At 38.8% G+C, this 25,815-nt stretch overlaps 1 protein-coding gene across 1 annotated transcript in view; it reads right to left on the bottom strand.

Annotated features, from left to right (window-relative positions):
* The window catches only part of LOC141290208 (uncharacterized), a 70,455-nt gene extending 66,912 nt beyond the window's left edge, over positions 1–3,543 (bottom strand). Inside the window, exon 1 of the mRNA XM_073822406.1 lies at positions 2,617–3,543. Coding sequence (XP_073678507.1) covers positions 2,617–3,524 — 908 coding nt within the window. The 5' untranslated portion in view covers positions 3,525–3,543. The remainder of the gene's footprint in view (positions 1–2,616) is intronic.
* Between the last annotated feature and the right edge of the window lie 22,272 nt (positions 3,544–25,815).

The following is a 25,815-nucleotide window of genomic DNA, read 5'->3' as shown; positions in this document are numbered from 1 at the left end:
CTTGCATTCTTATGTTATCACAAATCACAGAGTTGGTTGACATGCCTGCAGCATATCTTCAATACTGGAGTTGTCTATATTGCATAGTGAGATACTGAATGAATGTTTGAAAGAGAACTTTAGGTTACTTACATAACCTTAGTTCTCTGATAAAATAAGTGAGGTATCTCACCACACTTCCCTCCTTGCAGTAGCACAGCGAAAAGATATGCTGAGAATGAGGTAGGGACCTTCATGCAGTGATGTATACAGTGGGGCATATAAGTATTTGATACACTGCCAAAGTTTTCCCACTTGTAATTTTCATCGTAGGTACACCTCAACTGTGAGAGACAGAATCTAAAAAAAAAAAAAAAATCTTATTGTATGATTAAATAATTAATTTCCATTTTATTGCATGAAATAAGTATTTGATCACCTAACAACCAGCAAGAATTCTGGTTCTCACAGACCTGTTAGTGTGTCTTTAAGAAGCCCTCTTATCCTCCACTCATTACCTGTATTAATTGCACCTGTTTGAACTCGTTACCTGTATAAAAGACACCTGTCCACACACTCAATCAATCAGACTCCAACCTCTCCACTATGGGCAAGACCAAAGAGCTGTCTAAGGACACTAGGGACAAAATTGTAGACCTGCACAAGGCTGGGATGGGCTACAGGACAATAGGCAAACAGCTTGGTGAGAAATCAACAACTGTATGTGCAATTATTAGAAAATCCAAAGAAATTCAAGATGACTGTCAAGTATTAATGATCCTGAGAAAGGTGAAGGATCAGCCTAGAACTACACGGGAGGATCTGGTCAATGACCTGAAGAGAGCTGGGACCACAGTCTCAACGGTTACCATTAGTAACACACTACACCGTCATGGATTAAAATCCTGCAGCACCCGCAAGGTCCCATGCTCAAGCTGCACATATCCAGGCCCTTCTGTAGTTTGCCAAAAACCATCTGGATGATCCAAAGGAGGCATGGGAGAAGGTCATGTGGTCAGATGAGACCAAAATATAACTTTCTGGTATAAACTTTACTCGCCGAGTTTGGAGAAAGAAGAAGGATGAGTACAATCCCAAGAACACCAACACAACCCTGAAGCATGGGGGTGGAAACAAATCATGCTTTGGGAGTGCTTTTCTGCAAAGGGGACAGGACGACTGCCCCGTATTGAGGGGAGGATGGATGAGGCCATGTATCGTGAGATTTTGGGCAACAACCTCCTTCTCTCAGTAAGAGCATTGAAGATGGGTCATGGCTGGGTCTTCCAGCATGACAAAGACCCCAAACACACAACCAGGGTAACTACGGAGTGGCTCCGTAAAAAGCATTTCAAGGTCCTAGAGTGGCCTAGCAAGTCTCCAGACCTTAACCCACTTGAAACACTGTGTTGCCCAGCGACAGCCCCAAAACCTGAAAGATCTGGAGAAGACCTGTATGGAGGAGTGGGCCAAAACCCATGCTGCAGTGTGTGCAAACCTGGTCAAGAACTACAGGAAATGTCTGACCTCTGTAATTGTAATCAAAGGTTTCTATACCAAATATAAAGTACTTATTTCATAAAAATCATAGTGTGTAATCATAGACGTGGTTTAATTTGTGCTTCCAGGATTGGTCACTCCTGAGGCGATTCCCATAGTAAGATACCTCACTGATGTTATCAGAGAACCGGGGTTACATGAGTAACCTATTGTTTACAATCACTGAACATCCTGAATTTTTTATTTTTCAAAATACACTCATTTTTTTGTTGCATTGGCTGATATGACAGTCCTCTATAAGTTATATACAGCAGTGATTTTCAGCTATTGATGGCATTATAGGAATGTGTTCTTATTTATTTCATAAGAGAAGGTGCAGAGTATAAATGTAACAATTATAATTTGGTTAATGTTATGACTAAAGTCTTTATATATCATTATGAACATTTTTCAAACATCTCTTAATTTCTTTGCATGATCTTTTTATCTTTTAGTTTTTTACTTATTTTCCCATAAGCACATCCACCCTGCACAGTCATGCTAATTTTACATTAGATTTTGTGCTGAATAAAACTTTTAACATTAATGGCTAACAGAAGAGTTAAATTGTGACCCTGGACCACAAAACCAGTCTTAAGTCGCTGGGGTATATTTGTAGCAATAGCCAAAAATACATTGTATGGGTCAAAATTATTGATTTTTCTTTTATGTCAAAAATCATTAGGAAATTAAGTAAAGATCATGTTCCATGAAGATTTTTTGTAAAATTCCTACTATAAATATATCAAAATGTAATTTTTGAATAGTAATATGCATTGTTAAGAACTTAATTTGGAGAACTTTAAAGGTGATTTTCTCAGTATTTTGATTTTTTTGCATCCTCAGATTCCGGATTTTCAAATAGATGTATCTCGGCCAAATATTGTCTTATCCTAACAAACCATATATCAATAGAAAGCTTATTAATTGAGCTTTCATATGATGAATACAGTTTTGTAAAATTTAACCTTATGACTGGTTTTGTGGTCCAGGGTCACAATTGCCATTAGCCTCCTTTGTGTAGCTTTAATATAAATAAAAATATAATTTATATAAATGCACACACACACATATATACACACATCTCACTATGCTCACCTGAGGACTCTGGAGATCTTGATGACGGGCAGCAGTCTCAAAATGGCTTCATCTGCATTAGCATATTTCCTGACATCAAATGTCAGTGATGAATCCTCAGAGGTCAGCAGAGTAGTTGCTATATTTGACCACTCTGAAGGAGTGACCTGCACATCCTCATCTACTTTAAATTCAAGCCAGGTTCGATTGTGAACCACAGGCAGGGCTACATCAAGCTCCTCCAAACAGCGAGAAAGATTAACTGAAATCTCAAATAATGGATTTGCCCTGATTTTCTGTAAAATATTTTTGACTACATCCTCTTTCCTTACATGAAGCGAGGTGTTTTGGAAAAAGTAGGACAGGAGCTCGTTGCTTGGACCTGCAGAGATGCCCAAGAGAAAGAGGAGAAATATGTCCAGTTGGCCAGTTTTGCTCCTTAAAGCTTGGTCCACTGCTCTTCTATTCATATCAGTTGGTACACCAGTAGAATTGAGCAACATTTGTGCTTTTTCTGCAAGTGTAAAAAACATTACATTTCCCTTGCTGGGTTCATAATGCACAGCAACATACAATGCTGCCAGGAACTCTTGGACGCTAGGATGTGTGAAGCAGTAAACTTTACCTAAACCCATCAGGTTATGTTTTCTGAAAAACATGGGCCAATCTTCAGAGAGTTTGACAGGTAGAAGAGGATCAGTACTGGTTTCGCTCTGGTCCTTCTCTGTAAAGGTCAACGTGTTCTTTTCCAGCATGTGCCAAGCCAACTGACCCAACTTTAAGATCTCTTCAGTGCATGATTTAGTGGACTTTTCTGCTTGTCTCTTCATTTGAATCAGTAGAAAATGTGTGAACATCTCTGTCAGGGTGAGCGGAGGATCTGTGATGCAACTGTTACCAAAAAGCTCTTCCAAAACAGAGGAAGCCATTTGGCAGAAGAATGGCAAGGAGCGCATAATGTACAGAGCTCTGGATGATTTCACGTGAACAGTTACTCTTGCAGCAACATTTTGGTCATGCACTTCATTTCTGATAAGTTCTTCCCACTGTAAGTCATCAAACCCATGAAGTTCAACCACCTTCTGTATATGTTCTGGAGGAATTAGACCTGCATCTTTTGACCTTGAAGTGACAAAGATCTGGGCAGAAGGAAGAAGGTTCCCTTGGAATAGATTTACCAGAATGCAGCCTACAGAAACCGGTGTCATGGGGTCAGTGCATGACTTGTTGTGCTTAAAATTGAGAGGAAATCTAAATTCACCAAGTCCATCCCATATAAAGAGAATCTGAGATTGTTCAAGGGTCTCCGGCTTCAGTAACTTTGGAAAGAACAAATCTAAGAGCTGCATCAAGCTGAATTTCTTGTTATGTAAGATGTTTAGCTCACAAAGGTGAAGAGGAAACACAAAATCAATGTGCTGGTGTGTTTTGCCTTGTGCCCAGTTTAAAACAAACTTCTTCACAGCTGTTGACTTGCCAGATCCAGATATTCCTCTCATCATAATGGTGCGGATACGTCCATCTGTAGAAGAACGAGGCTTCAGGAGATCATCATAATTAATCACATTTTCATCTGTAATGTCCTCATTGTAGGGACTTTCTAGCTCACGCATCTCATGGACAATCTGGCCATCCAAATGTGTCTTGTTTGACACATACATCTTCAGTGGAATGTAATTTGGAGCCTTCAGAGTGTCTTCATATCGCTTTCTTAAGCTTTTTTGCAGTAAAGACTTCAAATTTTGGATCTCCTCTTTATCAGCAGGTGAAAAACTGGAAACATTAGATGTGTGTTTATACCATGTGATTAGATGTGATTATATACCATATGGAAAGAAAATACAGCACAGTGCACAACAAGACTTACCACAACTCTGTCGACTTTTTCATTTTTGTTTTGTCTTCAGAAACATTATCTATTGATCCCATTGTCAGTTCTGCAAATACAAAACAAGGCTATTTCAATAGGCTCTTTAAAGTTTTTAATACTACACATACAGTAAAATCTCCCTGATATACCTGTACCTGACAGCTATCACTGAAATTAGGTTCTGAAAAAAAACTAGCCTGTGTGTGTTAAGCCATCATTCTAAACACAAAAATATTTCATTAAAACAGAGAGCACAAATAAATAGTTCTCCACACAAGTAAATTCAATCTCTCTCTGCTAAAACTACATTTAAAAAAACTAAAACTAAAACTTTATATAGGCTTGTTCTGTAGCTGCTAAACTGTGTTGGAAGAAGTACACAAATCAAGTACTTGAGTACAAGTACAGATATAATAATAAAATATTACTCCAATAAAAGTACTCCTTTTACAATTTTATTTGAGTGCAAGTACAAAAGTAATAGAATTTTTTGTGTACTAAAGAAAAAAAAAAAAAAAGCACTGATAGATGTATTTTGCAATTTTATATAGGCTACTTAATTTAACTTTATATTAGCATACATTTTTATAATCCTACTGCTCAAAATACCTGGGGATTTTCCCAAAATAACCACTAGTCTATATGGAGTCAAGTTATGTTTTTTGTTGTTGATATGGACTATGTTGACATGAGCGATGTAGCAATGTTCACTGTGAAGCCTATATTGTGATGTAACTGAGAGAAAACAGATTTGACCACTTAATTTTCATCAGTAAGAAAAAAGTGTTTTAAAGCTTGTTGTTTTGCAGAATGTCACTGATATGTATGACATGAGAATAAGGCCTGAAGTTAGAAAGAACATTTTAAGAAAAATATAATTATATTTTAATTTTTTTTTTTTTCAAACCTTGTCTATGGTGTAAAAATACATCTGGCCACATGCCCCCAGAGTGCATAACTTTCCACTTTGATAATTACAGCTGTTACCATGTTCTGAACATCACAATCTTTCTTTTTCCCTCAGATGTAATCTGTCTAGGTGGCTGAATAAAAATATTTGGACTTTAGCACAATAAACTTGTTAGCTAGACAGTTAGATCACTGTAAATAAATCTGCACTTGGGTTCACCTCACATCTTGCCTCCTCAGTGGACTGATTGTTACAGAATACGCGCCCGCTAAAATGAACCCAGCAGTTTCTCGCCTCCTCTGCCTTCGTCAAGGCGACAGGGCGATAGAGGAGTATGTTGAAGATTTTTGTGAACTGTGCCATCTTGTTGATTTTAATGGTGTGGCCCTTAAGGACATTTTTAGAGTGGGTTTAAATGAACCCATTCGTTCTCAATTGCCAGGGGGAAAGATTCATTGGTCACTGGAAAGATATTGACTTTGCTTGTTTCTGACGCAACAACCTCCCAGTACCCACCAAGCTGAAACATTTCAATACACCCACTGTCATGTCTGAAATTATTCACATCATGTCAGAGTCACCACAGTCGGGTACTCGAATGCCCGCTTATGTCATGTCTATTGCTCCAAGGCCTGCTCACGTCATGTCTGCTGCTCCAAAGCCTGCTCACGTCATGTCTGCTGCTCCAAGGCCTGCTCACGTCATGTCTGCTGCTCCAAAGCCTGCTCACGTCATGTCTGCTGCTCCAAGGCCTGTTCACGTCATGTCTGCTGCTCCAAGGCCTGCTCACGTCATGTCTGCTGTTCCAAAGCCTGCTCACGTCATGTCTGCTGCTCCAAGGCCTGTTCACGTCATGTCTGCTGCTCCAAGGCCTGTTCACGTCATGTCTGCTGCTCCAAGGCCTGCTCACGTCATGTCTGCTGTTCCAAAGCCTGCTCACGTCATGTCTGCTGCTCCAAGGCCTGTTCACGTCATGTCTGCTGTTCCAAAGCCTGCTCACGTCATGTCTGCTGCTCCAAGGCCTGTTCACGTCATGTCTGCTGCTCCAAGGCCTGCTCACGTCATGTCTGCTGCTCCAAGGCCTGTTCACGTCATGTCTGCTGCTCCAAGGCCTGCTCACATCATGTCTGCTGCTCCAAGGCCTGCTCACGTCATGTCTGCTGCTCCAAGGCCTGCTCACGTCATGTCTGCTGCTCCAAGGCCTGCTCACGTCATGTCTGCTGCTCCAAGGCCTGTTCACGTCATGTTTGCTGCTCCAAGGCCTGCTCACGTCATGTCTGCTGTTCCAAAGCCTGCTCGCGTCATGTCTGCTGCTCCAAGGCCTGTTCACGTCATGTCTGCTGCTCCAAGGCCTGTTCACGTCATGTCTGCTGCTCCAAGGCCTGCTCACGTCATGTCTGCTGTTCCAAAGCCTGCTCACGTCATGTCTGCTGCTCCAAGGCCTGTTCACGTCATGTCTGCTGCTCCAAGGCCTGGTCACGTCATGTCTGCTGCTCCAAGGCCTGTTCACGTCATGTCTGCTGCTCCAAGGCCTGGTCACGTCATGTCTGCTGCTCCAAGGCCTGGTCACGTCATGTCTGCTGCTCCAAGGCCTGTTCACGTCATGTCTGCTGTTCCAAGGCCTGTTCACGTCATGTCTGCTGTTCCAAGGCCTGGTCACGTCATGTCTGCTTCTCCAAAGCCTGTTCACGTCATGTCTGCTGTTCCAAGGCCTGGTCACGTCATGTCTGCTTCTCCAAAGCCTGTTCACGTCATGTCTGCTGCTCCAAGGCCTGTTCACGTCATGTCTGCTGCTCCAAAGCCTGCTCACGTCATGTCTGCTGCTCCAAGGCCTGTTCACGTCATGTCTGCTGCTCCAAGGCCTGTTCACGTCATGTCTGCTGTTCCAAGGCCTGCTCACGTCATGTCTGCTGCTCCAAAGCCTGCTCACGTCATGTCTGCTGCTCCAAGGCCTGTTCACGTCATGTCTGCTGCTCCAAGGCCTGTTCACGTCATGTCTGCTGTTCCAAGGCCTGCTCACGTCATGTCTGCTGTTCCAAGGCCTGCTCACGTCATGTCTGCTGCTCCAAGGCCTGCTCACGTCATGTCTGCTGCTCCAAGGCCTGCTCACGTCATGTCTGCTGCTCCAAGGCCTGCTCACGTCATGTCTGCTGCTCCAAGGCCTGCTCACGTCATGTCTGCTGTTCCAAAGCCTGCTCACGTCATGTCTGCTGTTCCAAAGCCTGCTTACGTCATGTCTGCTGCTCCAAAGCCTGCTCACGTCATGTCTGTTGCTCCAAGGCCTGGTCACGTCATGTCTGCTGCTCCAAGGCCTGTTCACGTCATGTCTGCTGCTCCAAGGCCTGGTCACGTCATGTCTGCTGCTCCAAAGCCTGCTCACGTTATGTCTATTGCTCCAAGGCCTGGTCACGTCATGTCTGCTGCTCCAAGGCCTGGTCACGTCATGTCTGCTGCTCCAAGGCCTGGTCACGTCATGTCTGCTGTTCCAAAGCCTGCTCACGTCATGTCTGCTGCTCCAAAGCCTGCTCACGTCATGTCTGCTGCTCCAAGGCCTCCAGGGCCTTCTCAAGCCAAGCCTGCTGCTCCAGGGCCTGCTCACGCCAAGCCTGCCGCTCCAGGGCCTGCTCACGCCATGCCTGCACCCGTCATGGCCGCCATCCCAGAGCCTATTCACAAGATGGCCACCCTTCCAGAGTCCCCAGCCAAGATGGCCGCCACACCAAAGCTGCTCAGTCTGCACCGCCATGGATCCCTGCTCTGCCTGCACCGCCAAGGCTTCCTGCTCTGCCGGCTCCACCCTGGCTTCTGTTGCTTCATGGTCTGCCACTGCTCCATAGCCCAGGTCCTCCAGAGCTTCACTGTCTGACATTGCTTCATGGTCCATGCCCACCTCTGCTTCAAGATCCAGGTCTGCCATTACTCCATGCCCCAGGCCCTTCACTGTTTCACAGTCTGCCACTGTTTCAATTCCCAGAACTTCATGTTCATGTTTTCATGTCTTTAATTTTGTAATATACTTATGCTCTTGTGTCTTGCTTCCCTCGTGTATTCCTGCCATTGGTCCCTGTGCTGTTCCTTGTTTTTCATTGGTTGGTTTCTGTCATGTGACCTGTTTTAACTAGTATAAATAGTCCTTGTGTTCATTGGTTCCTTGTCACATATTAATGTTGTAATCCTGCTGTCCGGTGAGTGTTTGTTCAAGTCAAGTCTGTTTCAAGTCAAGTCAAATTTGTCAAGTATGTATCAAGTCAAGTTTGTTCATGCCAAGTCTTTGTCAAGTTACTGTTTGTCTGGTTTATGTTTGTATGTTGGATTTTGGATGACTGTAAATCTGCACTCGGGTTCCCTTCACATCTCACCTCCTCAGTGGACTGATTGTTACAGATAATAAGATTTTAAAAAATACTATTAAAAACTTTCCATCCTCTAAATTTCTCACAATTTCCATCCGGTACTATATATATATATATATATTAGTGGTGGGCCGTTATCGGCGTTAACGTGCTGCGTTAACGTGAGACTTTTATCGGGCGATAAAAAAAATATCGCCGTTAATCTATTCTCAAAATTGGGTTGGGAGCTGGGTCTAAACTACGCAAGCTATGATGACTTTCACCTTGATAGTTTAACGCGGATGTATACCAAAGACTATAGAATATGGTCGCGCGTTTATGTCTCCTCCGCCAAAACACAGACGGGATCACGTCGTCCTCCATTCATAAAAACCGAATCTACTATAGCGCGAAATGCCACGTAAATTCGTCGTTTTTTGGATTCATAAATCAAATATGGTCTGTCACTTAATTCAAATCGCGATATGGACTAGTGTCTGTGAAAACTGAAATGCAAAAAGACCGTTTTAATATGAATCCGGTATGTTCCGTTTGCCTAGCTGTATGTATGAAATGCATACATGGAATGGTGGAGACGCGCTTTTACTACACGCATACTGAAACACACGTGACGCTCCCGGTAATTTTTGGCATTTGCATCTCACATGAACAGATAAACTCAATCTCCAAAACTGCTGTGAGTGTCACATACCGTTTCATTTGAGAAAACTCGCATCATGTCATACTGTATACACAGAAACTTCATGGCAACCTGTCAAAATAAAAGTACGGTGTAACATGTTTAGTCATTATTTGGGTAGCACACATATTCTGAATGCCTTCAGCAGAATTCAAATTAGCCATTTTAATCTAGATTAATCTAGATTAATTCCAAGATTTAATCTAGATTAATCTAGATTAAAAAAATTAATCTATGCCCACCCCTAATATATATATAATTGATTCTAAATCGAATTAATTACACAATGTGGAGATCATTTAATATTTTAAATCTAATTTATTCGTGAAATTTGGCTGAGAAATTATACACAAAATAATTTAAAGCCATTATTGTGTTACATGAGAAAAGCATGAAAAAGATATAACGAAAAGTAGCTTTACAGTGAGGAAAAAAATTATTTGATCCCCTGCTAATTCTGTATGTTTGCCCACTGGCAAAGAAATGATCAGTCTATAATTTTTATAGTAGGTATATTTGAACAGTAAGAGACAGAACAGCAAAAAATCCATAAAAAAAAATCCAAAAAAATGTTATAAATTGATTTGCATTTTAATGAGTGTAATAAATATTTGACCCAAAAACGTGACTTAGTACTTTGTGGCAAAAAACCCTTGTTGGCAATCACAGAGATCAGATGTTTCTTGTAGTTGGCCACCAGGTTTGCACACATCTCAGGAGGGATTTTGTCCCACTCCTCTTTGCAGATCCTCTCCAAGTCATTAAGGTTTTCAGATTTTCTATGGGATTAATGTCTGGAGACTAGCTAGGCCACTCCATGATTTTAATGTGCTTCTTCTTCAGCCACTTTTTTATTGGCTTGGCCATGTGTTTTGGGTCATTGTCATGCTGGAATACCCATCCTCGACCCATTTTCAATGCCCTGGCTGAGGGAAGGAGGTTCTCACCCAAGACGGTACATGCCCCCATCCATTGTCCCTTTGATATGGTGCAGTTGTCCTGTCCCCTTAGCACAGTGGTTCTCAACGGGGGGATGGTGTTCTTGGGGTCATAGGCAGCATTCCTCCTCCAAATATGGCGAGTTGAGTTGATGCCAAAGAGCTGAATTTTGGTGTCATCTGACCACAACACTTTCACCCAGTTCTCCTCTGAATCATTCATATATTCATTGGCAAACTTCAGACGGGTCTGTACATGTGCTTTCTTGAGCAGGAGGACCTTGCGGGTGCTGCAGGATTTCAGTCCTTTAAGGCGAAGTGTGTTACCAATTGTTTTCTTGGTGATTATGGTCCCAGCTGCCTTGAGATCATTGATAAGATCCTCCTGTGTAGTTCTGGAATGATTTCTCACAATTCTCATGGTCATTGAAACTCCACAAGGTCAGATCTTGCATAGAGTCCCAGACCGAGGGAGACTGACAGTTATTTTTGTGTTGAATTATCACACCAACTGTTGTCACCTTCTCACCAAGCTGCTTGACAATGGTCTTGTAGCCCATTCCAGCATTGTGTAGATCTACAATCTTGTCCCTGACATCCTTGGACAGCTCTTTGGTCTTGGCCATGGTGGAGAATTTTGAATCTAATTGATTGATTGCTTCTGTGGACAGGTGTCTTTCATACAGGTAACAAGATGAGATTATGAGCACTCCCTTTAAGAGAGTGGTCTTAATCTCAGCTCATGACCTGTATAAAAGACACCTGGGAGCCAGAAATCTTGCTGATTGATAAATATTTCACTCATTAAAATGTAAATCAATTTATAACTTTTTTTAAATGTGTTTTTCTGGATTTTTTGTTGTTGTTGTTATTATTCTGTCCCTCACTGTTAAAATAAACCTACCATTAAAATTATAGTCTGATAATTTCTTTGTCAGTGGGCAAACGTACAAAATCCGCAGTGGATCAAAAAAAAAAATTTCCTCACTGTATGTGACTAGGATAGTCTTTCCAGTAAACGCTAGTTTGATAACAATGACTATGCCACCCTGGAAATTGCAAAAGTGTGCACAGCAAACAATAGTAAGAGGTGGTTCACCCAGGTGACCCTCAGGACACCCAGCCTTGGATCAAACTAAAAAAAGGAAATAAATTAGTGTGTCTGGTACAAATACAAAAGTACAAATATCAAGTATTCATTAAAAAGGAGAAAAATTACAAATGATAACCCAAAACATCAAATAATGTTGTAATTACCAGCATCCTTCCTTGCTGGCAACAAACCAGAATTACATCTGAAAAGGTTTTAAATGAAAGACAAGCTACCAACTCAACACGACTCAGATTATCACACCAGAAATCAAAACAAAAACAACAAAATGAAAACTCAAGCACTATGATTTCACACAAAAAAAACTACAGCACAACCCGCAGTTAGCCACAAAATGAACTGCCCCAATATGCACAAACACCTCAAAAACCTATTACAAAACAAATAATCAAATCACAAATAGTCAAATCGATTTACACAAGCGTAGGATGTTAGGATGCTTTTACAAATGTTGTTTCACTAGAAGCACACAAAAGAAAACTAAATCAAACACATGACATTACAAAAGCCTTCATACCTAAAACTTTCAACAAACGCTCGATGCGGCTTACAGGGCAACAAAGCAACAACTTAGGGCCTGTCCACACGGAGACGCGTTTCGCTGTATACGCATACATTTTTTATCGTATTGGCGTGTCATCCACACGGATCCGGCGTTTTAGGAGACTGAATCCGCTATTTTTTGAAACCGGGTCCCAAAGTGGATAAATCTGAAAACGACACCCTCGCGGTTTCGTGTGTACAGCCAATCCGTATATTTTCTGAAACGATGATGTCATCACATCACATGTCGGCTTCGTCACACGTAACAGCAACAACAATATTGGGGGACTACATGACTGTGTTCGTGTTGCTACTAAGCCTGCTAGCTTTATTACAGCAAAATCTATTGCTTCTATGCAACTGTTATGAGCAACAAGCGATACTGTTCACATCTTCGTCTTCTTCTTAGTACGAATACAGCGCGCAAGGTTATGCGCATGCTTAAAGTCTTCTTCTCCGTGTATAGTGTATATCTATGGCAGAATTACAGCACCCCATACTGGTCTGGCATATATACTACACCGTTTTCAGTGGTTTCGTGTGTACGGAACTTTTTTTTAGGACGAGGGAAAAAAAAAGATCGGATAGGGCACGCACCGGCTTCGTGTGGATGGAGCCTTAGGCATAGTAGGTTAACCTAGGTTGACACCCAGTGTCGACACACCTCTCAAGTTTTTGACACACTAGTCGCAGTAGTTTTCAAACCAGTCCTGTGAGCACCCCGAACACTGCGCATTTTGTAGGTCTCTTATAGCTGACACACCCATCTCAGGTCTTGCTGTCTCTCCGAATGAGCTGATTAGTTGAATCAGGTGTGATAGATGAGGGCGACACAGAAAATGTGCAGTGTTAGGGGTGCTTACAGGACCGGTTTGAAAAACACTGCACTAGTGTATGGCAAGCTGTTTTAGCTTAAAATATTCCCAGCATTACTCAACATAATTGCATTTTAACTAGTAACAATTCAATCGGAGAGCTCTTCAATTAAATGCTTACTAGTAGCATGCCCATTAGAGAGCCCTCTAAATCAATTTTTACTAGTTACAATTACAGTTAGAGAACTCTATAATTTAATTAGAGAGTTCTGCTACTGCATTTTTACTAATAAGAACTGAATTAGAGAGCTCTCTAATTCAGTTCTTACTAGTTAGGGCTTTATAGTTCAGTTTTTACTAGTAAGAGTTCTATTTACAGAGCTCTCTAATTCAATTGTTATTAGAAATAATTGAATTATAGAGATCTGCAATTAAACATATCTTTAATGTGGTTTTTTTTTTCTAGTAAAAAATTTATTATAAAGCTCTGTAATTACATTTTTACTAGTAAGAAGTACGGTGCTTTCACACCGAGCATGAAACAATTGATTAATTCATGCCGACCAACAATGCATTTTTCCTCATGTCGTATATAGTTTTAAAGGAGATGTTCACTTCCAGAACAAAATTATACAGATAATGTACTCACCCCCTTGTTATCTAAGATGTTCATGTCTTTCTTTCTTCAGTCATTAATAAATTATGATTTTAGGATTTTTCTCCATATAATGGACTTCTATAGTACCCTGAGTTTGAACTTCCAAAATGCAGTTTAAATGTGATTTCAAACAATCCCAAATGCAGTTGTAAATGATCCCAGCCGAGGAAGAAGGGTCTTATCTAGCAAAACGATATGTTATTTTCATTTATTACACGGCTCTTTGGAATGCTTGATTCTGATTGGTCAGTTGAGACATTTGCAGGTTCGTTCTTTTCAAATAATCACCGCTCCAAAGTAATAACGAATAGCCGGTACTACTTGTATGTTTAAAAATCCCTCCGTGCCAACAAAGATTACCGTTTGGCGCCATCTTGTGACAAACACTGGACAACCACAATTAACAATGGAAAATTTCGACATTAATCTATTTAAATTGTCTTACTAACGTACATAGTTTGAATGTTAGTCACGTGGTACTATATCGTTTCGCGGAAGGATAAAAATGTTAATTTAAAACAAATATGCCAATAAAAGGTTTCAAATTCATATTCATGTCCAGTTTTTTTCCTTATGTGGCAAGTAGCCGTATAATAAGCGGGATAATGTACAGGCAGCCGGTAGTTATCGCAAAATAAGCCCCTTCAGTGTGATACAAGACCCTCCGCTTCGCGTCGGGTCCTGATCACACTGTCGGGGCTTATTTCTGCGATAACTACCGGCTGCCTGTACATTATCCCTTACTTAAAAAATACTATTTAAATACTTTTTAACCTCAAATGCTCATCTTATCTTGCTCTGCCTGAACTCTGTGTATTCTGGTACACAGAATTCCCCCCCCCCCCAATTAAATGACTTGATTTAATCGCAATGACGAAGTGATGAATTAACAGCCCGTTACTGCCAGTTTTAATTTCACATATTTTCCATTTTAAGAAGAATTTCAAACATCAATTTTCCATGTTTAATGTTTAAAACATTATTTATGCATTTGTAACTACAGGTTAAATACATTCATGACCTGCATTAAACAGCGTGTAAATACATCTAAATGCCACTTCAGATGCAGCTCTTCTAAACACAAATTTCGTCATTGTTTTGGAGCTCACAAGCTTATATAAATAACCTCAAGGAAAACATATTCATACAAAAAAACTAAAAAACATTATTTGTGACCCGATCTGGTGAAATGAGTCGGAAGTTGCTACGTTCTATTTTAAGATACAGGCTGATAATGTGAAAAAAACAATGAAAAAAAAAAAAAAAAAAATTTTTTTTCTTTTATTAGCTAATTTCAAAGAACAGACACTCAAAAATAATCTCCCAAAGTTTCGTAGTGCAGATAATTGAGGTAAAGATATTTAAATGACTATTAAAGTTGACTTAAAGTTTTACTAAATTCACTGAAATTAACTTTGCTTTTCTGAACTCCTCTCACCACTTCTGAGAATTTCCCTATATTTCAGGTATCTCCTGAAATGTCACTATCTCTGTATAAAACCATTAAAAAAGCTTAGAAATGTACACAAACAGTGACATAAACGCGAGTCATTTGTCAGTTTCGACTGCCAAGCACACGTAATTGTCCTAACCGTCCTCCTCTCAGACTAGCAGCGTAAACAAGCTAGCGAGAGTGGCTAGTCAGTAATTTTTTGGGATCTGAAGACGCGTCATCCTCCGATGACAGTGTCAGCGATGTCAAAGCTCCTTTGGATGCAGAAACAGAGCATGATTTTGTCACCCCTGTGGAGGATCATGACGATTGCTGTAAAGGTTGTAAAGTCAACGATGGAGAGCTGTGTTTTCTGTCATTTTAAGACACGCTTTCTCTCTGTGACTCCGTGTACGTGCGATTTTTTATTCAAATATACTTTAAAATTATTTAAGCTTCAGCCTGGTTTATTAGCATTTATATATATACAAGTGTTTTTGGTCAAATTAAGCAGTAAAATAAATAGATTTTGAAATATATCAACAAAAAACAGGCAAAAAAAAAAAAAGTTAAAAGCAATTTTCTCAGGTTTTCATTTAGAAAAAAGAGAGCAGATGACCATAATTAAATTAGGTATATCTTTAAACCCTTTCGAGGTATGACTTTGATATATAATATGATATCATTTTAAAGCTTAAGGTCTCCTCTTTCCATTTCTACCAAAATCTCAGGTCACATTTTGATTTCATGGGGAAAACTGGGAATAATTTAAGCTAAAATGGCTTGCCATACATGGCTTGCCATTACAAAACAATCGAATCAAATCACACATAGGGAGAGTGGGGTGATTTGTGCCAGGGGGGAAGTAGTTCCACCCCTTGTTTCTAGAAAACCATAGAATAAATTGGTCATGTGACCACATGCTTTTGAAGAGGCATCCAATTTACCTATCCCCCAAAGAAGAGAGACTCATGGCATGAGGGCTAAGCACATTTTAGCTAAAAAACAAACATTTTTTTGCCTTGCAAAGTAAAATTTATATGATCAAGGTTTGTTGATTGTTGCATTTGAACAATTATAGACAAGTTTGAAAATATTTCACACGTTTTAGTGCTTTAGTAGGCTACACAGTGAGTCAATACAGTTAGCATAATGTTAGCTCTAAACTGCTGGATCATGCTAGTCTTTCAAAATTGTCGGGCTGGGGTGATTTGTGCCAAAGGGATGGGGTTAAGTTGCGCCGGCGGGATGTTAAAGGGATGGTTCGGAGTAGAATTGACTTCATTGCTATGCACTCCGAAGCCCATGTAAATACCCCATCCAAAGTTTTTTTTTACCTTAGTCAAACATTTATGGAGATATTAGAGTTTTTCGAATTGCTTGTTACAGGAGTGAATGGTACATGTGATGTATCTCGTAAATTGCACCACTAAACGTGCAAGTAATCTTACCAAACTTGTACAGTAGTGTAAATAGGTTATGTACTCACAAAACGCTGCATCGGAACATTTGTAAGTCCACCATGAGTGTTTTAAAAACACGTTTTAGCCGATCCCTACTAGTCTCAAAAACTACAAATGGCGACACATCGACGTCACTTCCCTGGTTTGAAAAAAGCACGTAAAAGTCCTCCTACTACATCTGTGTGCATGTCAACTTGTAGGAGGACTTTTACGTGCTTTTTTCAAACCAGGGAAGTGACGTCGACGTGTCGCCATTTGTAGTTTTTGAGACTAGTAGTTCTCGGGTAAAACGTGTTTTTAAAACACTCATGGTGGACTTACAAATATTCTGATGCAGCGTTTTGTGAGTACATAACCCATTTACACGACTGTACAAGTTTGGTAAGATTACTTGCACGTTTAGTGGTGCAATTTACGAGATACATCACATGTACCATTCACTCCTGTAACAAGCAATTCGAAAAACTCTAATATCTCCATAAATGTTTGACTAAGGTAAAAAAAAACTTTGGATGGGGTATTTACATGGGCTTCGGAGTGCATAGCAATGAAGTCAATTCTACTCCGAACCATCCCTTTAAGTAGTAGTCAGGATTTAGACCAGAGGGGTGTTCCATAAAACAAATTTACCAAAAAAGCCAGGGTTATTTCAGTTAGTCTGACTTATTGTCACTTGATTTGGCTCAAAATAAGTCAGACTAACTGAAATAAGCCTGACTTATCTGGTAAACTTGTTTTATGGAACACCCCCCAGGGCTGCCCAACCCTGTTCCTAGAGATCTACCTACCTAGTTCCAGTCCTGCTCCAACACAGCAATCTGTAATTATCAAGTGCTACCTAAGAGATTAATTAGCTGGTTCAGGGGTGTTTGATTAGGGTAGGAGCTGAACTTTGTAGGACGGTAGATCTCCAGGAACAGGGCTGGGCATCCCTGATCTAGACCCACATACCCACAGGGTATCTGTGTGAGGAGATGAGCGTGCCTCATCAGTGTTTGATTTACCTGTGGTTTGTTTAGTTTAGCTAACACACTTTTTTTTAGTTTTGAGTTTGCACTGTTATTAAAGAGAAGTTTTATTCAGTTTGTTAAGTGGCCTAAATCACAATGGGATGTTCAGAAATGTTCAGAAAAAGGTTGCTTTATTCCTATATGTTACATAATTGACACAGCGTTTTATTGACAGGGAGCATTCTAATGATTCATAAATATCATATATTGTGATTTGAGTTTTTTGTGTTTTCCGAAAAGGTAGAAAATATGACATGCCAATCGTTTAATAGGGTAACAATATCTAAATAAACCTTAAATGAGTAATGTTGTATTGAATTTGTCTTGATTTTATATAGCATTACAGTTCATGACATTAGAATGCTCTTTTTTACTTTAATAATCAATGGCACAATTTACCCCGATACATTCTCCCCAAAGAGATGCATCCCAGAGATGCACCACATGAAATATATGTACATGCTTAAATTGGAGGGATTACTGTCATGGCTTCACTATAAAGTCACTTTGAGTAAAAACTGGCACAACTCACCCCACTCTCCCCTACTCAAATCTGCGGATACTCAAGCACAGAGCCATATAAAAAGAGAGTTGCGACACTCCCATAGGCTTCCATAGGAACTGAGGAATGCGGAAGTAAAGCGTGTCATGGAGCGGTCAATAGTTCCAAACAACCAATAGCTCCTCCATTGAAGCCCATTCATTTCAGCGCTTCTCAAGCACAGTCGCAAGTATATTGAAGAAATTACTGCATTTCTTTACATTCTAACGCATCAGTTGACCTCTCGAAAAACTGGCCAATAGTGGTATTTTATGAAGCGTGTCATAGTTAATGTTTATCGTTAAAAAATAAACAGTTAAACTGTAAATGCAGCTGGATAACGTGAGAAACACCGTAATAGCGACCATAACCAGATACTAGTTGTCATATTTTTATGTTTTTAGTCTTTCTGCAATCTTTCTCTCACTGTAGGAGGTTGAATGAGTTTCAGTAAAGACTGCATTCAAGAAACACGATAAAAATGTATGCTGAATGCAATTCGTTGCCTTGTGTTTTTTTAAACATTATTTTCATCTTTTCTATTATGTTAAATGCCATTTTTGCTTGCCTTTTATAATATTCACTTATGTTGTATATTTGAATATCATAAAACAAGAGTAAATTACTTTTTTTTATTTAACATTAAATCGTTAAATCGAAACATACTGTATAAAAAAAGAGTGTTTGATCATGTCCAAATACACATGCAGATGTATTTAACCTTAAATATTACACTAACTGTAATCTAAATACTATATTAGAAAATGTTGTCTTTTAAATGGTCAGGATCATTATTGCACATATTAAGTACAAAAAAACCTCCTCAGAATATTTACTAAATAGAACTTAACTATATATATTACAGTTATTTAATTGAATAAAAGTTACACTTAAGGTGTTTGGTCACATTTGAGTGCCAAAGAGTATGAGAACATATTAATTATGTCTCTTTATCACTCCCCAGAATAAAATGCGATTGTAAAGCGTATTCAGAGAAGTTATCAATACACAATCAATGCACATTATGTGTTAATAATTACTCGAAATTGCTGCAAATATAGTAAAACTGCTGTCTATCCTATTTAACTCCATTCAAACACATTGACAGCGCGGAGCTGTTTGGAACTATTGAGAGCTCCATGAACCACGTGACCGTGCGGCGGCGAGATCAAAGCGTGTCGCAACTCTCTTTTTATATGGCTCTGCTCAAGCATAGGATGTTATGACGCCTTCTCAAATGTTGTTTCCCTAGAAACACACAAAAGAAAAATCAAATCAAATAACTTAAAACTTCCAACGAACGCTCGACTCGACATACCTGAGACTTAACAGGAAATGCTACAGCAACGACTTAGGGATGGGTGGGTCGACAGTTCTCGTTTTCGACACACTATATGTGCTTCAAAAGCGGGGCTAAAAAAACAAAACAAGAAGTGCGTCGATTGCGCTGTCCCCACACACGCTATGCGTCTCTCTCTCTCTCTCTCTCTCTCTCTCTCTCTCTCTCTCTCTCTCCGGGTTTATGTCCGTCATATCATACCTATATCATGTATCATGTATGTAGCTTTTAACGCGGTATATTGTTATTAATAAACGTATTTCTATTAAAAAGAATGAGGTGTGAGTGGCAGAGATTTTAACAAAATAGTTGTAATCTGGCTCAGAGAAAGACGCAAAATCTTTGTTTACTTTTTAGGTAAAAAAAAAAAAATGGTGCTCACCTCAGATTAGAGCAGTCTTGATCACATGTGAACAGGAGGTTGACTGTACAAAAAGAAGAAACACAAAGTGGCTATTTCATTTTTTGAGATAGAGCTTCTAGTGTTGGAGTTATGAACAGTGTGACAACTTCCCCGTGTGACAACTTACCCCGCTCTCCCCTATTGCTTGTGGAATCAGCAAACCAAAATTATTAAGAACTAAGTATACTTGTAAATAAATTAGTGGTGAAAACCACTTCACTGTACTTAAAGGGATAGTTTACACACAAACAAACAGAACACAAAAGAAGAAAACAACATTTTGAACAAATGCTGGTAACAAAATAGGTTTGGTCCCCAATGACCGCAATAAAAACATCAATGGGAACCAGAACCTTTTTGTTACCAGCATTCTTCAAAATTTTACCTTTTGTAAGTTCGTTTTTGGGAGAACTGTCCCTTTAAGATCAGGTTTATATAGGAGAATGGCTCTCTCTAGTGGATCAACTACTCTCTCTCTATCAAATAACATTTAATGAACCCCTTTTCTAATATGTCTGTTTTTCCAATTTATCATGGATACAACTGAGCAATATCACATGAGTAGACTTGGGATATGGCTGTATATTGGCACAGCTGTGAGTCTACTTGTGTGCTATTGCTCCATTATACGTTTTCCATTATATAATTAATCTCGTATCCATTATAAATTGGAAAAACAGACATATTAGAAAGGGCTTCATTAATTTTTTTTTTTTTTTTTTTTTTGATAGAGAACACTCTATGTTTTACATAAACATGAGATTTTGCCAAAATGATCTTCTCTGGAACAAATAATAGATTAATGAGACCAAAGACTGCCTGTTAGATCTACCCAAAATGAATTACATCTCATGTTTAACCACTACAGAGATATCAGAGTCAGCAGTAAATTCCAGAAGACTGTGGCCACATGTCTGAAAACACTGAAGCAAATTTTCAAGTAGATGTTACCTTCATTAACAAACTGCATATTTGAACTATAAACAAGTCCATTCTCACCTGAAAACATCTTAAAACTACATTCCGTGACACAAAAACAGTAATATTTATAAAATTATACTAAACGTGGGCATCCACCATAACACTTGCTGTAAGAAGTACCATAAGTGGAGAGATACGATTAGAAAATGTAAAACGGCTGTTGGGAGTTCTGATATTGCTCTAATATCACACTCTTATCAGCCAATCAGATTTAAAGACCAGAAAGAACTGTTGTATAAACACTTAGCTCATCCACAAAAAGAGAGCACATTCTTTAGAGCATGTGTAGGCGTTAAACATATACAAGGGACTGTGGTCATGGACACAGATAGGAGGAGGCACGTCCGGTAAGATCTTAACTCCAATGATAATACTGACTAACATAAAGAGACGCTGAGTAAACTTAGCATGGAAGGAGTAGATTTTCTTGTGAAAACTTATGTTGCTTTTATTTATATACAGTGGGGTGATAAAGTGTTGGCCCCCTTATGATTTTTCTTTTTTTGCATGTTTGTCACACTTGTTTTAGATCATCAAACAAATTTAAATATTAATCAAATATAACACAAGTAAACACAACATGCAGTTTTTAAATGAAGGTTTTTTTTATGAAGGGAAAACTAAATCCAAACCCACATGGCCCTGTGTGTTTGCCCCCTTCCCCTGTTAAAACATAACTGTGGTTTATCACACCTGAGTTCAGTTTCTCTAGCCACACCCAGGCCTGATTACTGCCACACCTGTTCGCAATCAAGAAATCACTTAAATAGGACCTGCCTGACAAAGTGAAGAAGACCAAAAGTTCCCCACAGAAATTCAGGAACAAATGAGAAAGAAAGTAATTGAGATCTATCAGTCTGGAAAAGGTTATAAAGCCATTTCTAAAGCTTTGGGACTCCAGCAAACCACAGTGAGAGCCATTATCCACAAATGGAGAAAACATGGAACAGTGGTGAACCTTCCCAGGAGTGGCTTGCCGACCAAAATTACCCCAGGAGCGCAGCGACAACTCAAAAAGAGGTCACTAAAGACCCCACAACAACATCTAAAGAACTGCAGGCCTCTCTTGCCTCAGTTAAGGTCAGTGTTCATGACTCCACCATAAGAAAGAGACTGGGCAAAAATGGCCTGCATGGCAGTTTTGCAAGACGAAAACCGCTGCTGAGCAAAAAGTACATAAAGGCTCGTCTCAGCCAGAACACATCTTGATGATCCCCAAGACTTTTGGAAAAATACTGACGAGACAAAAGTTGAACTTTTTGGAAAGTATGTGTCCCATTACATCTGGAGTAAAAGTAACACAGCATTTCAGAAAAAGATCATCATACCAACAGAAATATGGTTGTGGTAGTGTAATGGTCTGGGGTTGTTTTGCTGCTTCTGGACCTGGAAGACTTGCTGTGATAAATGAAACCATGAATTCTGCTGTCTACCAAAACATCCTGAAGGACAATGTCCGGCCATCTGTTCATGACCTCAAGCTGAAGTGAACTTTCAGGGCCGGACTGGCCATCGGGAGAACCGGGATATTTCCCGGTGGCCTGGCAGCCAATTTGGCCCGCTGCCATTTTTTTTATTTATATTTCATTTTCATATATATTGTTGTTGTTGTTGTTTCTGTTGCCTGCCGAATGTACTAAAGTGATTATTTCCAAATTCGCCATTCAATAATAATACTCTAATAAATCGTAATCCGGTTCGTCTTGACTGACAACGCAATTCGCCATGCGCACGCTCCGCCCATCCGCGCGTCCGCCAAAAGAATGCAAGACTCGAGAATGGAGAGCCCAGGTGGTGCAGAGAGTCGAAACTGTCCTGTTCAGTACTTCATTTACAGGTCAGATACATCTGTAAATAGACTATTGTACTTTTGTTTACTTAGTAAAACTGCTTGCAAATATTATCAATAGCTGTGCGTTTGCTGAAAAATTAACAAAATGGCATAATTTGTAAAGAGTAGAAACTTAGCAGACAAATATTCACATTGTTTTATAACACGTTTAGAGGGAGCTAAGGCTAACAACAATACAACCCTTACAAATATTAACCATGTATTCACTAAAAACCAAAAAACATTGTTACTATAGTTAAACTATGGTAACCACAAATTAGCAAAGGTTTTGCTACACTTGGTATTTGTAGTAAAACTCTGGTTATACAAATTGTAATCAAAATGGCAAAAAAAAAAAAAAAAAAAAAAAAAAACACGGTTACTACTATACTTTTACCATAGGCCTATTTAAACCATGGTTAATTTTCCTAAGGACAAAACATGATAATGCAAAAAAAAATTCAGTATTAGGATTTTACTAAAGATATATTCAAGATGTAGCTATTATTGTAGGCCAACAGTTTTGACATTTAGGCAAGATAAAACAATAGCACATGGTCCTAATGTAATACTTACTTTTTTATAAAAAGGTAAATGGAAGTTCAAGAGATAATCTTTAATTATTTTGCGTGCTACCAGCCAGTGGATTATACTTTTTTATTGTCCATGGTTTCCGAGTTTGTTGTGGGTTTTTGGGATGGCCTGGATGAGTGTGAGATTTCCCGTCCTGAAATTTTGTCCCAGTCCGCCCCTGTGAACTTGGGTTCTACAGCAGGACAATGATCCAAAACACACCAGCAAATCCAGCTCTGAATGACTGAATAAAAACAAAATGAAGACTTGAGTGGCCTAGTCAAAGTCCTGACCTGAATCCTGTTGAGATGCTGTTGCATGACCTTAAAAAAGTGGTTCAAGCCTGAAAACACTCCAATGTGGCTGAATTACAACAATTCTGTCAAGATGAGTGGGTCAAAATTTCTGCACAAAATTTCTGCACAGCGCTGTAACAGACTCATTGCAAGTTATCGCAAACGCTTGATTGCAGTTGTTGCTGCTAAGGGTGGCCCAACCAGTTATTACGTTTAGGGGGCAAACACTTTTTCACACAGGGCCATGTGAGTTTGGATTTTGTTTTCCCTTCATAATAAAAAACTTCATTCAAAAACTGCATGTTGTGTTTACTTGTGTTATCTTTGATTAATATTATATAACATTTGTTTGATGATCTGAAACATTAAAGTGTGACAAACATGCAAAAAATTAAAAAATCAGGGAAGGGGGCCAACACTTTTTCACACCACTGTATACAGGTGCATCTCAAAAAAAGTTAAAATCCTATCCTTCTGTTTGTAACTTATTTCAAAAACAGATACTTTCATATATCCTAGATTCATTACATGTAAAGTAAAACATTTCAAATGTTTATTTGTTTTCATTTTGATGATTAGAGCTTACAGCTCATAAAAAGTCAAAAATACAGTATCTCAGAATATTAGAATATTTCCTAAAATCAATCACATAATGGATTTGCAAAACAGAAAAGTTCAAGTTCTTTAAAGTATGTTAATTTATGCACTTAATACTTGGTCGGTAGCACATATTACAGCAAATTACTTACTCTTAGCACAAATTACAGCATCAGCATCATCACCGTCTCAAAATATCGATATTCAAAGAAAGGCAAGTTCAGTTGACAGAAATGCTGAACACATATGATAACTGCTGAAATATTTGCCGTGCAGATGTTTTAAAATGTAAAATTACTTCACATTTCTTTTATATGGATTATTTTATCAGCGAGTTTTATTTTTTTTTTTCTCGAAATTACTTATAATAAATAAAGCTTTCTTTAGATACACTGTAACGTATTTCTCAATCATTTTTGTTCATTTTAGTAACTCGTTTTAGGAAGATATTCACAGAGAATGCAAAAAACATTCTTTATTTTACAAAACCAAAAAAAAAAGTTGTTATTGGGAGTGTATAGAAATAATACTCATGTAATGTTTCAATCAATATTAAATTAATGAAAGAATTTTGAGTGTCTCTTTGTTGTGTATTTTTTAGCTTTGATAACTTGAAAAGTAAAGTAACTTGAAAGTAATTAGTAATCTGATTCCTTTTTAAATCCAGTCATCAGTAATGTAATCAAACTACAATTTTAAAAAGTAATTAGTATAATGTAGTGGAACTTTTTGAGTAACTCACTCACTGCTAGTCACTTTCCCATTTCTGTTCACAATACTTGTTGACTTCCTTGTTTTGAACTTTATTCTTGACCATGTTGCCACATCACAGAGTTCCTTTAGGATCCAATCGACTTGTACATAGGTTGAAGTTGTTATATAGTTTGTTTCATCATCCATAAAACATTTGTCAACCTCTGGACTCCATTAACAACCCTCTGGAACAACAGTGAACTGTGGACAGATGAGATGTTGTCAGGCCATATGTCTGTAAAAACGAATTAACCTGTCCTGTCAGACGTTATACTGTGGTCGTAGCACACATGCTTCAGATGCACACACAAATGCGGCGGTGTAGCTTATATCATTTAATATTTCAGCTCTTAAACTAATAGCAGCCAAATAACCTATCCCAGCTGCTGTGATGTCTGTTAGTCAGAGGACAAAAGAAAAAAGAGGAAATCAATAACTTTTGTAATTTAAGGATTAATCTGTATATAAGTAGTATTTAGTGTTTGATAAATTTAATTAATTTCTGACTGTGTTTCATACTTGCTAAAGGGCACAGGTTAATAATGGGTTTATGTGAGGATTGTTTTAAGTTCACTTAAAGAGCAGGTCATATGGGTTTTTGAAAAATATATATTTTTTGCAATTTGTAACATAGCTATCCTCCAGTGTAAGCAGTCTGCAAAGTTGTTGTTTAAAAAAGTGCTTCGGCTTCTAATCTTCTTTATTTGAATTAACAAGCGTCTCCGAACCACAACCTGTAAGTACAATTGATACGTATGTGTACGTGCTCAAAATATCAAGATTTGCAGCTTTAGGTTTCCAGGTAAACCAGGATATCACTGTCTTACTGAAATAGTTCTCATAATTCACTTTGAACCCACTATTTCATAAGAATGTGCTGATTAATGTAGACAGTCGTTGTTTTAATTACTATGTTTAATAATAAAGAAGGTAACATATTTTGGTTTACAAACTGTTGTTTCATTAATTAGTCACGTTAACACTCAACATATCCACAATTGGATATTGTTTTATGTGTTTACAGTTTAGCAGCTAAACTTTAACATTTATGCAAGTAAATCATGCTCGCAGCTAAACAAAACGTTTTTATTTCATTATTTTAAAAACAGTTTGGAGCACTATAT

This window comes from Garra rufa, chromosome 17 (assembly GCF_049309525.1).
Source record: "Garra rufa chromosome 17, GarRuf1.0, whole genome shotgun sequence".
In the NCBI taxonomy this organism is placed as follows: domain Eukaryota; kingdom Metazoa; phylum Chordata; class Actinopteri; order Cypriniformes; family Cyprinidae; genus Garra; species Garra rufa.
The sequence above is the reverse complement of the archived record's forward strand: the minus strand, read 5'-3'. Positions and strand labels throughout refer to the sequence as shown.